Genomic DNA, 13,862 nt, shown 5'->3' on the forward strand with positions numbered 1-13,862 from the left:
AAGTTTTATATTTTCTGGATGTTTATATGAGAAAATCATGGTCAAAATACAATACAGACATGCACACTTGTCTTTACAATGGTACCGTTCACAATAGACAAGCTAGCATAGGTATATATTACCAGATGAATGTGTTAGAAACACTGAGATTCCACCTCACACCAGTCAGAAAGGCTAAGATGAGAAACTCAAGGGACAGCAGATGTTGGAGAGGATGTAGGGAGAAAGGAACACTTCTTTATTGTTGGTGGGACTGCAAGCTAATAAAAACCACTCTGGAAATCAGTCTGGCAATTCTTCAGGAAATTAGAGATAGTACTACCTGAGGAAGCAGCTATACCACTCCTGGGCATATACCCAGAAAGTGCTCCTACATTTAATAAGGACACATGCTCCACTATGTTCTTAGCTGCCTTATTTATAATAGCCAGAACCTGGAAAGAACCCATATGTCCTTCAACAGAGGAATGGATACAGAACTGTGGTATATATACACAATGGAGTACTATTCAGCTATTAAAAACAATGAATTTATGAAATTCTTAGGCAAATGAATGAAACTAGAAAGTGTTATCCTGAGTTAGGTAATCCAATCACAAAGGAACATACATGGTATGCACTCAATAATAAGTGGATGTTAGCCCAAAAGCTCAAAATAAACAAGTTACAATTCACCTAGCACAGTGAAGGTACTTTGAGTCCTCTGAGAAAGGGAAAAAAATACGCACAGGAGCAATAAGGGAGAAAATGTGTGGAGCAGAGACTGAAAAAAAGGCCAACCAGAGACTGCCCTACCTGGGGATTCACCAAAACCCAGTCACTAAACAGTCACCAAACCCAGACACTACTATGGACAACAAGAAGTGAATACCAAAAGGAGCATGACATGGTTGTCTCTGGAGGGGTCCTGCCAGAGCCTCACAAATACAGAGGCAGATACTAGTAGCCAACCATTGGACTGGTCATCAAATGGAGGAGCTGGAGGGTGGTCCGGAGTAGCTGAAGGGGTTTACAGCCCCATAGGAAGAACAATGATTTTGGCCACCCAAACACCCCAGGACTCCCAGGGATTAAACCTTCAACTAAGGGGTACACATGGTTCTAGCCAAAAATGTAACAGAGGAATGCCTTGTTGGGCATCAGTGGGAGGAGTGGTCCTTGGTCTAGTAAAGGCTCAATAGAGGTCCCAACAATCGGAAATTGAGGGGGGAGAGGTGGGAGTGGGTCAGATGGAGGGGCATATATTTGGAGGCAGGGGGTGGAAGGAGAGGTTGGGTGCCTTTGCGGAGGGGGGAAATTGGGAAAGGTTTTACCATTGGCAATGTAAATGAAGACAATATTCAATTAAAAAAAAGATACAAAAGAGTTTTTCAGACACTAAGAACAATAAAGTATGCCATTTTCAGGAAATATATAGGGGTATGGATTAGTGAATATAGTCTCCTTAAGTCAAGGATTGGCTTTTCTCTCACATACAAAGTCCATTAAAAAGATATATGTTAAAAGAGGAACCATTAGAATGATGAATGTAGAAATGGAGCAGGCAAAATAATAAATAAATAGAGTGAATATAGTCAGAAACTATATTCCATGTATAAAATCTCATAATAAAACTTACTTAATACAAATAAATATGTTAATGAAGTTAAGTGAGCTAGGGAAGTGGCTTACTTGATAAAATATTTGCCTCTTCCACATGAGAACCAGAGTACAGGTCTCCAGAACTGTACTCTGAAATAAAGACTCCAGCAAGTTTGTTAGACATTTGTAATTTTATTGCTTGCCTTTTTAAAAAAAATATTTATTTATTTATTTATTATATTTAAGTACACTGTAGCTGTCCTCAGACATTACAGAATAGGGCTTCAGATCTTGTTATGGATGGTTGTGAGCCACCATGTGGCTGCTGAGAATTGAACTCAGGATCTTCAGGAGAGCATTCAGTGCTATTAATCGCTGAGCCATCTCTCCAGCCCTACTGGTTGCTTTTTATTTCCATTTAATCATAAAAATGCAAACATAAAAATCTGTTTGCTGAGAAACACATACATGGGCCCCATATCTATATTACTTTACATCTCCCACTTCAAACTCCTTCCATGAGCTCCCTATTCCTTCTCTAATCATCCTTGTTACATAAACATGTAGATACAAAGACATTGTATATTCAACCTACTTAGTTCCTTTATTGCTCATATGTAACTATATTCAAGACTGACACTGTCTTTAGCTGAGCAGTTATTGACCCCCTGTACTTCAACAAAAAGTTGGGCTCAGGTGGAATTTTACCTGTTGGCACTGTCAGTCAAGTGGTGTTATAATTTTCCTGGTCACAATCCAGGAACTAGATTTGGGATTTCATGGGTAGATTTCCTGAGGCCTGAGAAGAGAACTAGTACTTAGCTTTTACAGACATATATATCCAGCTGTGTGTATATGTGGAAGGATACAGATTACCTGAGTGTAGTGATCCGTTTCGATGTCATCATCTGTAGATGGCCATTCTCCATATTTGAAGTATTTGGACTCATTGTACCAGATTTCAATTACTTTTGACCAGGAAGAGGGATAATGTTCCATAAGCATATTTTCTCCACAAAATGTATCTGAAATGAGGACAAGTGTGTAATAGTTCTTTTTTATAAATTAGAACACAGAGGTTCTCCTTTTATTTCACAAATATATTAATGATCACCTGGGCATTGTTTTAAAACTGAAAATAAACTGAGTTGTTTATCTGTTTTGATGAATGAGCATGTTTTGCTGAATGAACATGTTGTGCTCAAGTCTGGTGAGAAATGGCACTGACAGATGGTGAGAAAGCTTTACAGTCATGACTGCAGATTTCACAACCTCTGTAACCTGACAGATCAAGGATAATGGTGAAAGTCTGTATGAGCACATGGGGGCTGGAAGCAAATGAGCTCTGAGGTTGAAAGGAGTTGAACCGACAGTGCACATGCTCAAAAGATCTTAGATCCATTTGTCATACATGCTTTAGGTAGGATATGGTATTGAGGAATTATCGGTCATTTCTCTAGAATACAATAGCCCCATCATTTAACACCGTAGCATGAGAGTACTAATAATCTATAGGCACAAAGTTCCAGTTGTATGTTTTAAAATTAGTTTGGAAGAAAGCATTGCTTAAAATGTTATGTAATTTAGAGTACACTAAATATTGGGTAGCAGTTATTTAGTTTAGATGACAAAACTGAGCCTACCTTTGAGCACTCAAAATTGTTTATCTGGGTAGTTCTACATTTCCTCATATCTGAGTGCCCCAAAACTGAGAAAATCCCCCATTCTGAAATTCTGGACAACTTAGTTAGCTTTGAATAGAAACCTCCAAGATATCCAGATGTGCTCCATCCTTTAATGTTGCTGGTCATGATTGTCTCCTCCCATTGGTGAGAACTTAAGACTCCAAAATTAAAATATCCAAATTTTAAAACTTAAAAACTATATCAAGCTATAATCTACCAGCAAGATAGGTGAGGGTCAGTGTAGATTAAGTCTGTTAGCTTAATGTTGTCAAGTTGTTTGCTTGCATGCTTTTTTTTTAGATGTAATTTATTCATTAATGTTTTGTTTATTTAACAGTAGTTTGTATCTAAACTGTTCTACAAGGTCTCCCCCATTCTCCGGATACTGGGGCTGAATGGGCTACAGGCACTTTGAGAAATGGGGCCTATGTGACAAATTTGGATCTTTGAAGGCATTCATGTCAAAAGAGTACTTTCTACCTATTATTTTTCTACATTTCTATCCAACTTCATTTGAAATTGAGGTGAACAGCCTCTTCCACTTTACCCTCTATCATCTTATTTGGCCTCATTTCTGTCCCAAATCACTCAAACTAAAAGACCATAGGCTAAACATTTTGAAGCCATGAAATAAAAATAATCCTCCTCCCTTTAAAAGGATTCCCCCCTCCCCCCAGACATTTCATTCCAGAGCTAGAAAAACTATTTAATATAAGTTGAGCTGTAGAGACCCATACATACTTGGTAGTCTCCTCTCAAGAGATTCACTCTCTGACTTGTCACAGTACCTCGCCAAGATTCTAGCGTTTTCTGCAGCATCTGAACTCCAACTCTACAAGGCAAGAGAATACCCAGAAACACAATAAAATTAGCTTTAACAACCTAATATTCTTGCTTTCTGTAAAAAAAAAATGTGGGATTCATTACATCTTTTCTTGTGGAAACTGAATTTTTACATGGAAACATTTTCCTTAAATATTCTAGTAGGAACCAAAAGAAGACAAGTGTGTAATTCATTTTGGTTCTCTGTGATATAACAAATTCAAAGTTAGGTTATAAACTTCAGATCATAGCTTGTTTTTTTTTTTATCATTTTTTAATTAGATATTTTTCTTTATTTGCACTTAAAATGTTATTCACTTTTCTTGTTTCCCCTCCAAACTTCCCCTATGCCATCCCCACTCCCCCTGCTCCCTAACCAACCCAACCCTGCTTTCCTGTCCTGGCATTCCCCTACACTGGGGCAACCAGCCTTCACAGGTCCAAGGGCCTCTCCTCTCTGATGTATGACAAAGGCATCCTGTCTACATATGCAGCTGGAGCCATGGATCCCTCCATGTGTACTCTTTGGTTCACAGTTTAGCCCCTGGGAGCTCTGGGGTTGCTGGTTTGTTCAAATTGTTGTTCCTCCTATGGGACTGCAAACCCCTTTCTCTAGTTCCTCCAACTACTGGGCTCAGTCCAGTAGTTGTCTGAGAACATCCCGCTCTATGTTTGTCAGGTACTGGCAGAGCCTCTCAAGAGACAACTATATTAGGTTCCTGTCAGCAAGCACTTGTTGGCATCCACAATAGTGACTGGGTTAGGTAACTGTATACGGAATGGGTCCCCTTGTGGGGCAATCTCTGGATGGCATTTCCGTCAGTCTTTGCTCCACACTTTGTCTCCCTATGTGCTCCTGTGAGTATTTTGTTTCCCCTTCTAAGAAGGACCAAAGTATACACACTTTGGTCTTCCTTGTTCTTCTTGAACTTCCTGTGATATTATATCTTGAGTATTCTAGCTTCTGGGCTAATATCCACTTATGCAGTGAGTGCATACCATGTGTGTTCTTTTGTGATTGGGTTACCTAACTCAGGTTGATATTTTCTACTTCCATCCATTTGCCTAAAAATTTCATAATTCATTGTTTTTAATAGTTGAGTAGTACTCCATTGGGTAAATGTACTGTATTTTCAATATCCATTCCTCTGTTGAGAGACATCTGGGTTCTTTCCAGCTTCTGGCTATTATAAATAAGGCTTCTATGAACATAGTGGAGCATATGTCCTTGTTATATGTTGGATCATTTTCCGGGTATATGCCCAGGAATGGTATAGCTGGGTACTCAGGTGGTACTATGTCCAGTTTTCTGAGGAACCCCCAGACTGATTTCCAGAGTAGTTTTACCACCTTGCAATCCCACCAACAATGGAGGAGTGTTCCTTTTTCTCCACATCCACACCAGCATCTGCTGTTACCAGAGTTTTTTATCTTAGCCATTCTGACTGGTGTGAGGTGAAATCTCGGGTTGTTTTAATTTGCATTTCCCTGATGACTAAGGATATTGAACATTTCTTTAGGTGCTTCTCAGCCATTTGGTATTCTTAGTTGAGAATTATTTGTTTAGCTCTTTACCACATTTTTAATAGGGTTCTTTGGTTCTCTGGATTCTAACTTCTTGAGTTCTTTGTATATATTGTATGTTAGTCCTCTATTGGATGTAGGATTGGTAAAGATCTTTTCCCAGTCTGTTGTTTCCTGTTTTATCCTATAGACAGTGTCCTTTGCCTTATAGAAGCTTTGCAATTTTATGAGGTCCCATTTATCAATTCTTGATCTCAGAGCACAAGCTATTGGTGTGCTTGTTTCTTAGAATTTAAGTAAAGAGGTTCAGGAAAACAGATCACAATCAGAAAGCTAACCCAATAACGTGTCAATTGTTTTCCCTAAGTGTTGGTAGCTTGGCACAAACTGGAGTCACCTGGAAAGAGAGAACTGCTCCCTGAGGAATTATCTTCATCATATCAGCTTAGGAACATGCCTTTGGGGACATATCCTTGATCAGTGGCTGCATGTGGTTCTGGGTAATACAAGAAAGCAGGCTAGGGAAGTCATGAAGAATAAGCCAGTAAGAGGCATTCTTTTCTGGCCTGTGCTAGATCTTGTCTTGACTCTCCTCAACAATGTGTTGTGATCTGGAATTGTAGACCAAATAAACCACCCTCCTCCATAAGTTTCCTTAGGTCAATGTTTTATCACTCCAACAGAGATGCAAACAAGAAAAACCCCAGGCTTGTCATTTTATCTCTCTGAATCCCAGCTTCTGTAAAGATTGTGCAGAAGTTATGCCAAAAGCTTTGTTCAATGGGCAGACCTTACAATAAACCTGTGATACTTTGAGTCTCAGAAGGTTTGCTTTGTATAAAAATGAGTTCTGTGAATGCAAGCAGACTCAAATATCCCTACCTTAAATGATGAGTAGAGCAAAGAAGAGGTATTAGATGCTGTTACTAAACATATTTTTCCACTTTTTCAGTAACTCAAAGGGGACAACAATATTATTCTGTGTGTGACCAATTTTTTTAATATCTTATTTTTTTTAATGCTTATTGGTGTTTTGCCTGCATGCGGATCTGTGTGCAAGTGTTGGATTTCCTTGCAACAGGAGTTACAGACAGTTGTGAGCTGCTGTCCAGGTGTTGGAAATTGACAAATTCCCAGGATCTCTGGAAGAACAGTCAGTGCTCTTATCTGCTGAGTCATCCATCTCTCCAGCCCAAAACCAGAGTTTTAAAGATTTTTAAAAGTCACCGAACAGAGAATTTGAATCAGTTAATCTACAATATCCTTAACTCTTCATGAGGGTGGAATAAGTGTAGTGTGTGCTCAGTTAAAGCATTGTTTTAAAAATCACTACATTGGAGTAGAAATGACATCCTGACAATCATGCAACCAGCATCATAGTCTGCTCATGCCCTATGTGTTACATTGTCAACCACAACTATAGAATTTGGTTCATTTCCACACAGACTTTTGTATAAATTCTTTAAGGATGTATGGACAATTACAACTCTTTTTGGACTCAGTTTCCTCTTCTGTGTTTTGAACTTGGTGATTTTACAAAACTTTTAGAACAGTGTAAGTTCAATGGACTTAATAACAATGTAGGAAGCAACATTAGAATTATCGCTGTAGCTTTTCACAGTAAAGGTCAATTTTCTTAGCAGGATTGTGAAAAGAAGTTAGACTCCAGAGAACCAAAGAACCCTATTAAAAATGGTGAACAGAGCTAAACAGAATTCTCAACTGAGGAAACTTGAAGGGCTGAGATACACCTAAAGAAATGTTAGCTTCTTACATCCTTAGTCAACAGGGAAATGCAAATCAAAACAACCATGAAATTCCACCTCACACAAGTCAGAATGGCTAAGATCAAAAACTCAAGTGACAGCAGATACTGGTAAGGATGTGGAGAAAGAGGAATACTCCTCCAATGTTGGTGGGATTACAAGGTGGTAAAACCACTCTGGAAACAGTCTGGCAGTTCCTCAGAAAATTGGACATAGTACTACCTGTGGATCCAGCTAGACTACTCTTGGGCATATACCAAGAAAGGACAGGGAAGTGGCAGTGGGTAGATTGGTAAGCAGGGGAGTGGGGATGTGTTGGGGTTTTTCGAGGCAGAAAAGAGGAAATGGGACAACATCTGAAATGTAATAAAGAATATATCTAATAAAAAATGAGGACTTCATGAAATTCGCAGGCAAATGGATTAAACTTGAGACTATCATCCTGAGTGAAGTGACTCAGTCACAAAGGAACAAACAAGGTATGTATGCACTGATAAGTGGATATTAACCCAAAAGTTCCGAATACCCAAGATTCAATTCACAAGCCATATGAAGCCCAAGAAGAAGAAAGACCAAAATGTGGATGTTTAATTGCTTTTTAGAAGGCTGAACAAAATATTCACAGGAGCAAGACAGAGACAAGGTGTGGAAAAGAGACTGAAGGAAAGGCTACCACTTGTGATCCATTTCATATTCAGCTACCAAACCCAGGCATTATTGTGGATATCAGGAAGTGCGTGCTAATGGAAGCCTGATCTGTCTCCTGAGAGGCTGAGAGGTTTTGCCAGACCCTGACAAATACAAAAGGAAACACTCACAGCCAACCATTGGGCTGAGCTCGGGAGTCCCTGATGGAGGAGTTGGAGAAAGGACTGAAAGAGCTAAGGGGGGTTATAGGCCCATGGAGGGAGCAACAGTGTCAACAGGCCAGACAACCCGGAGCTCCTGGGGACTGGACCACCAACCAAGAATATGCATGGAGCTACCGATTGCATGGCAGAGGATGGCCTTGCGGGATATTAGTGGAAGAGAGGCCCTTGGGTCTGAGGGTGTTCAATGTCCCAGTGTTGGGGAATGCCAGTGCAGGGAGATGTGAGTGGGTGCGTGGGTGGTGGAGCACCCTAATAGAGGCAGCGGGAAGGCAGACAGGATACAGGGTTTCCAAAGGGGGAGGGCTAAAAAGAGGAAAACATTTGAAATGTAAATAATGAAAGTATCCAATAAAAAATTACTGTATTGTTTATGCTGCCATCTAGTGGCTCTCATATAGAATTACTCTTTTAAATGATTTAGCATCCAAAACATGTTTTTGTTTGTTTCCATTTTTCAAGTAAGAAAGCTTTTTTGATGTGCGTGTCTAACTGAGGAAATTGAAAAGACCAAAATTACTTTCTGTAATAGAAATAGATTATTCCTAGAAATAGATTGATTTGGGACTGAGTCAGAATTGTTGCTCTGTCATCTACACAGCAGATGTACAGTTATTCAGATGTGTACATACATCAACACAGTTATTCACATCATCTTAGACTCAGTTTCTTCTGCTGTTATGTCATAGATTTATTGTGATACCAAACACTTGGCATCTTAACACTACATAGGAACAAGTAACAATGAAGGAGATGCCACCAGTGTCTCTTGTATCCCCACTGGTGCTGTGCTTTAGACTTACCATTTTCAGCATGTTCTTGGCTGGTGGGGACACTTTTCTCCTGAAGGCATTATGTGTATTGACAATTTCCTCTTGTGGTTCAGTATGTGATTCCGTGATAAGTTTAGTGTAGAGAGCTCTATCGGTTTTGAGAGGCTACCAGAAAATTTTTAGTTAATATCACTTGTTGGAAGTGGCCCTTCCAAGTCTATTACATATAGATCTATAGGCAATGTGAAATTAGGGCTTACACTGAATAAGCAATAATGTTCAGTATTCAGGAATCGTTAATATTCAAGTTTTAAGGATTTCTACATTTTTGTGTTGAAACCAGTGCAGAAATTATACGGTTCTTAGATATTTTCAAATGGGGGAAACCAGAAAGGGGGCAACATTTGAAATGTAAATAAAGAATATATCTAATAAAAAACTGTATTACACAACAAAAATAAAATTTGAAAATTCCACTCAAAATCTGCATTTAATTATGTGGAATTAAAATATTGAATCACAAATAAAAAAAAAGAAATTTTCAAATGTATGATTCATACTTAGAGTCAAGTAGAAGATCTTGCTACTGAACAATAGAACCAATAGCCATAGTTTGACATCTCTTGTTCACTGAATGACTCGCTGCCTTAGATAACTCTCTATATATACACAGCAGTTGAAAGCAATGCTTACACTCTAAAAATCAACAATGCACACTTGAGTTCTTTTCAAACTGAATGTGTGTGTGTGTGTGCATGTGTGAGGTCAAACCAAAATTAACAGTGTATTTTGAGCATGTGACTAAGTGTTCTTTTAACCCTCCAGGTTTATATGTCTTTTATATTTATATCTCAAAACAACCAGTGGGTTTTTAAAAACAAGTGGGTGCATTAAAGGTGTAAGTAAAATTCAAACTCCCTTGCAGCTTCAAATGTATGAGTCCTCTTTAAAAATTGTATAGATTTTATTTTATAATTCACTAAGAAAAATGTTTACTAAAATAGACTGTATTCACATTAGTTGCTATAAAGTGTCTTTTTTATATGTGTGGTTTATAACACATATACTTCCCAAGGTTTCTTTTATTAGTTATCAGAAATAACGTATGAGTGGTGTGTGTCTCTTCCTTAGCTACCTCAGGATTATTGAGGTAAATTATGAATGATCAGAATCCAGAATGTTGCCTTGACCAAACAGAAATCATTCATGTCAAGAGAAGGCATTCCCGTGGAACTTCTATAGACACCCTTTCCCAGGAGCATGCTCAGAAGCTGGTTTCTTCTGCAATTGCAATCCGCTCTAGACTACAGTAAAGAAAAAAATGGAGACTCACAAGAATGCACAGGTTTCCTGAGCATTTTCTTTCAATGAAAAACATAAAATTTGCCTCTCTGATCATCTCTCTGTTCAAATATTTACATCCTCTATAATAGAATATAAAGGAATGTCTATTTTTTCTGATATTGATTTATTTACTTTTATGAAAATCAAATCTCCTCTGTAAATTCATCTTGTATACCCAGATTTCTTTATCCAATCCAATGGTCTAATATCCACATAAGTACCTGGAAACCTCTGACGTCTTAGGTCCTTGTGAATTTCGTGCTAAACTCTGGTATATCTGATCCTTTCTTTTATTTGCATTCCAAAATTGGGCTGAAGTTTCCTATACTAGGAGGTCCTACAAAGGCACATGTGGGTTTCTGACTACCTACCTCTCTTTTTTCTTTAATAGGTAATGCAGCCTATACCTTATGTTGTCTTTCGTTTTGGTGGTGAGATGTCCTTCCACAGAAAAGGAGGGAAACTAGCAGAGAATCAAAGGGAAGGTTGAAAATACCTTCCATAAAGCTTGATATTCAATATTCTGTTTCCTAGAGGATCACTGGGACATGGACATCATGGTATACTGATACCAATCCACCACTTCAGTAGCGATGACAATAATCTTTTGACAATAATATTATGTGATTTTGAAAATCTCCCTTTGCTTCTTGAGAAACACCACACACACACACACACACACACACACACACACACTCAATCTAGTTCTGCAAAAAAAAAATCACTGACATTATGTCATTATATAGGTAGATAAAGGAAATTGAGGTCCACATAGTTTTCTATACCTTACTTTGTTTGCTAATGATGAATTATTCAATGATCACAAATTGTTAGGACACTCCACCTATTTTACCACTGAAGATTTTGATTTTGTTTAGTGAATATTGAAGTCATCCTTATCAGTAACACCATCATCATCACCATAATTATCTTATTTTGTGATCCTAGTGATTGAATTCTGGACATCACACATACAAAGCAAGTGTTATAATACTGAGATATATGGCTAGTCCAAAGGTTTTATTTTTGTGAGCAATCAGATCCAGGCATTATATATTGATTCCACTGCTGAGTCTCACACACATCTTTGTAGTTGTGCCTTTCAATTTTATACTTAATTTGGTTTATAACATTCTTAAAATCAAAAAGTATATAGCTTAGTTGAAGACATGGTTATATGGTAGGGAAAGTAACAATAACAGCATTTGTCTATTTTCTTCTCTCTGATTATGAAAACACATGGGTAAATTGTAAAGAATGCTTTTATATTTCTCTCCCTTCATCCTGCCTCTCCTTTATCACATTCTTTGATAGCCTGCCTTTCTTTATTTGTTTTTTCTTATTGTTTATAAAAAGGATGTAGACTTGGGCCCAAGAATTTAAAGTGAAAGTTGAACTTTAACCTCCTCAGTTCTAGACATCTGAACCTGACAGTTTGGTATTCTTTTGTTGCATCCTTGCTTCTGTTGTATTAAGAACATGACTTGTTGGAACTGGAGAGATTGCACAGTGGTTAAGAGCAATGATTGCTCTTCCAGATGTTCTGAGTTCAATTCCCAGGAACCACATTGTGGCTCACAACCATCTGTAAAGGGACCCAGTGCCTTCTCTGGTGTATCTGGAGACAACTACAGTGTAATCATGTATATAAAATAAATAAGTGATTCTTTTATAAGCCAGAATAGGACTTGTTTAGCTACATCATTATATGAAGTATTTGAGTAACTGATACACCCTTCTCATACCACTATATATGAAACATTTCATCAAAGGATTGTTGGGTATCCTTAAATAAAATATAATTATTTAGCATATAAACTTTACATACTCTGATAGTCACAACAGGAACAAAGACAACAAGAGTAACAGCAACAAACAATAACAAGATGAGTTTCATTGCCATACCTGAAAAAAAATAAGTAACACAATTTTAGATTATTCTTAATGTGTAGAAAACTCTAAGAAATCTTGAACTACTTTTACATTGTTAGCATTTTTTAGTGGACATGAAAATATAGTTCAATATTATTCTTTAGCTAAGGGGACTCAGAAATAATATACAGTAGAATAATAAATGATATCAATCAGAATGTAAACTCCTTTATTTTCATAGTCTGAATATACACAACTATGTATTAATAGGGAATTAAAGTAGAAGATGGCATTTAGGATGCTCACCGAATGATTAAAACTAAAAGAGATTATCCTGTACTTTCATTGATTTAAGTTAACCCAAAAATTGCCTAATTGTAAAAGACAAAGTTATTTGCCACATCTGTAGCAAATAACATGAGATAGATGCCATCAGCCACGTATTATTTGGAAGAGCACAGAGAAGGCAGGTGATGCTGTTAATACTGATATGTGTGTGTGAGTTAAAGATAATCTGCATATTTCCATTACTTGGCTAAGAATTGTCTTTGTGTTGTAACAAAATCAGTACTAATGGGCCTTTATTCTTATTTATTAAAGTTAGTTAATGCTCAGGTACTAATGAGTATAAGTTTTTAAATGGGGTAGTACTTTTTCTAACAACCTATTGTGTGTATTTCTATGAAAGTACTAGTTACATTTTATAGAAATTTCTAATCTTGAAAAGGAACCTAATCGGTTTGTGACGAATTAAATACTAAACAGTAGTACTTATGGTTGATTCTGTGATTTGCATGGTTGTCCTGTCATTGCTCTCAGATGTCACATGTCCTTAGATATCCCGTGTCCTCTGAAAAAATGTATAACCTGAGGGATGTGTTATTAAATAAACCATGTAGTGTTGCTCTGCCTTTTTCATCAACTTCACTCTCTTCAAACCTATTTTCTCCAGTATTTCCCACACCCTCACAATCAACCACCTGCAATGTTTATCACACATAAGGGGAGCTGGGGAGCCACTGGACAAGGATAGGGCAACTGAGAGCATTGCCCAGATCAGCACACCAAGACAATGCAAAGGAGCTGCCAAGATGAAGAAAACAGCATTAGAGCCAGCCATTTTATCATCTTATAGTTCTGTCCAGCTCTGCTCCAAATGGCTACTTCTTATCTATACAGTGCAGTAGATTAGGGAAGTAGGCCGACACTGTCTTGTACTGTTTACCGCTTTCTTGTTTTACTCTCATTATTCTAACCTGGGTTGTTTGCGCTCTCTCTCTCTCTCTCTCTCTCTCTCTCTCTCTCTCTCTCTCTCTCTTTCTCTGTCTCTGTCTCTGTCTCTCTCTCCACCTCTTTTATTTTCCTCATGCCCATTTTTCTTACTATTATACTTCCAAAGCCTAGAGAAATACTTGGTTTGTGATATCTAAAACATCTTTCTCCCTTCTTTTTACTTTGTTATTAACTCAAATGCCCATGAATGCGCCCTGTTTTGTCCTTTCCTTCTCTTATTCATGTTCCCAAGTATACTCCTTTCTTCTAGTTCCATCTAACACTCTAATACTAAGCACTGTTCTCATTGTGACTGCTTAGCTACTCTTCCTTTCTACTTGTCCCTACAATAGC

General features: G+C 37.7%; 1 protein-coding gene across 1 annotated transcript in view; it reads right to left on the reverse strand.

Annotated features, from left to right (window-relative positions):
* Crisp1 (cysteine rich secretory protein 1) overlaps positions 1-12,267 on the reverse strand; it is a 30,013-nt gene extending 17,746 nt beyond the window's left edge. The window contains exons 1-4 of the mRNA XM_052193627.1: positions 12,193-12,267; positions 9,051-9,185; positions 4,008-4,098; positions 2,458-2,606 (exon numbers count right to left, since the gene is read on the reverse strand). Of these exons, the coding sequence (XP_052049587.1) occupies positions 2,458-2,606; positions 4,008-4,098; positions 9,051-9,185; positions 12,193-12,267 (450 nt within the window). The remainder of the gene's footprint in view (positions 1-2,457; positions 2,607-4,007; positions 4,099-9,050; positions 9,186-12,192) is intronic.
* Positions 12,268-13,862: the final 1,595 nt, after the last annotated feature.

This window comes from Apodemus sylvaticus, chromosome 9 (genome assembly GCF_947179515.1).
Source record: "Apodemus sylvaticus chromosome 9, mApoSyl1.1, whole genome shotgun sequence".
NCBI lineage: Eukaryota > Metazoa > Chordata > Mammalia > Rodentia > Muridae > Apodemus > Apodemus sylvaticus.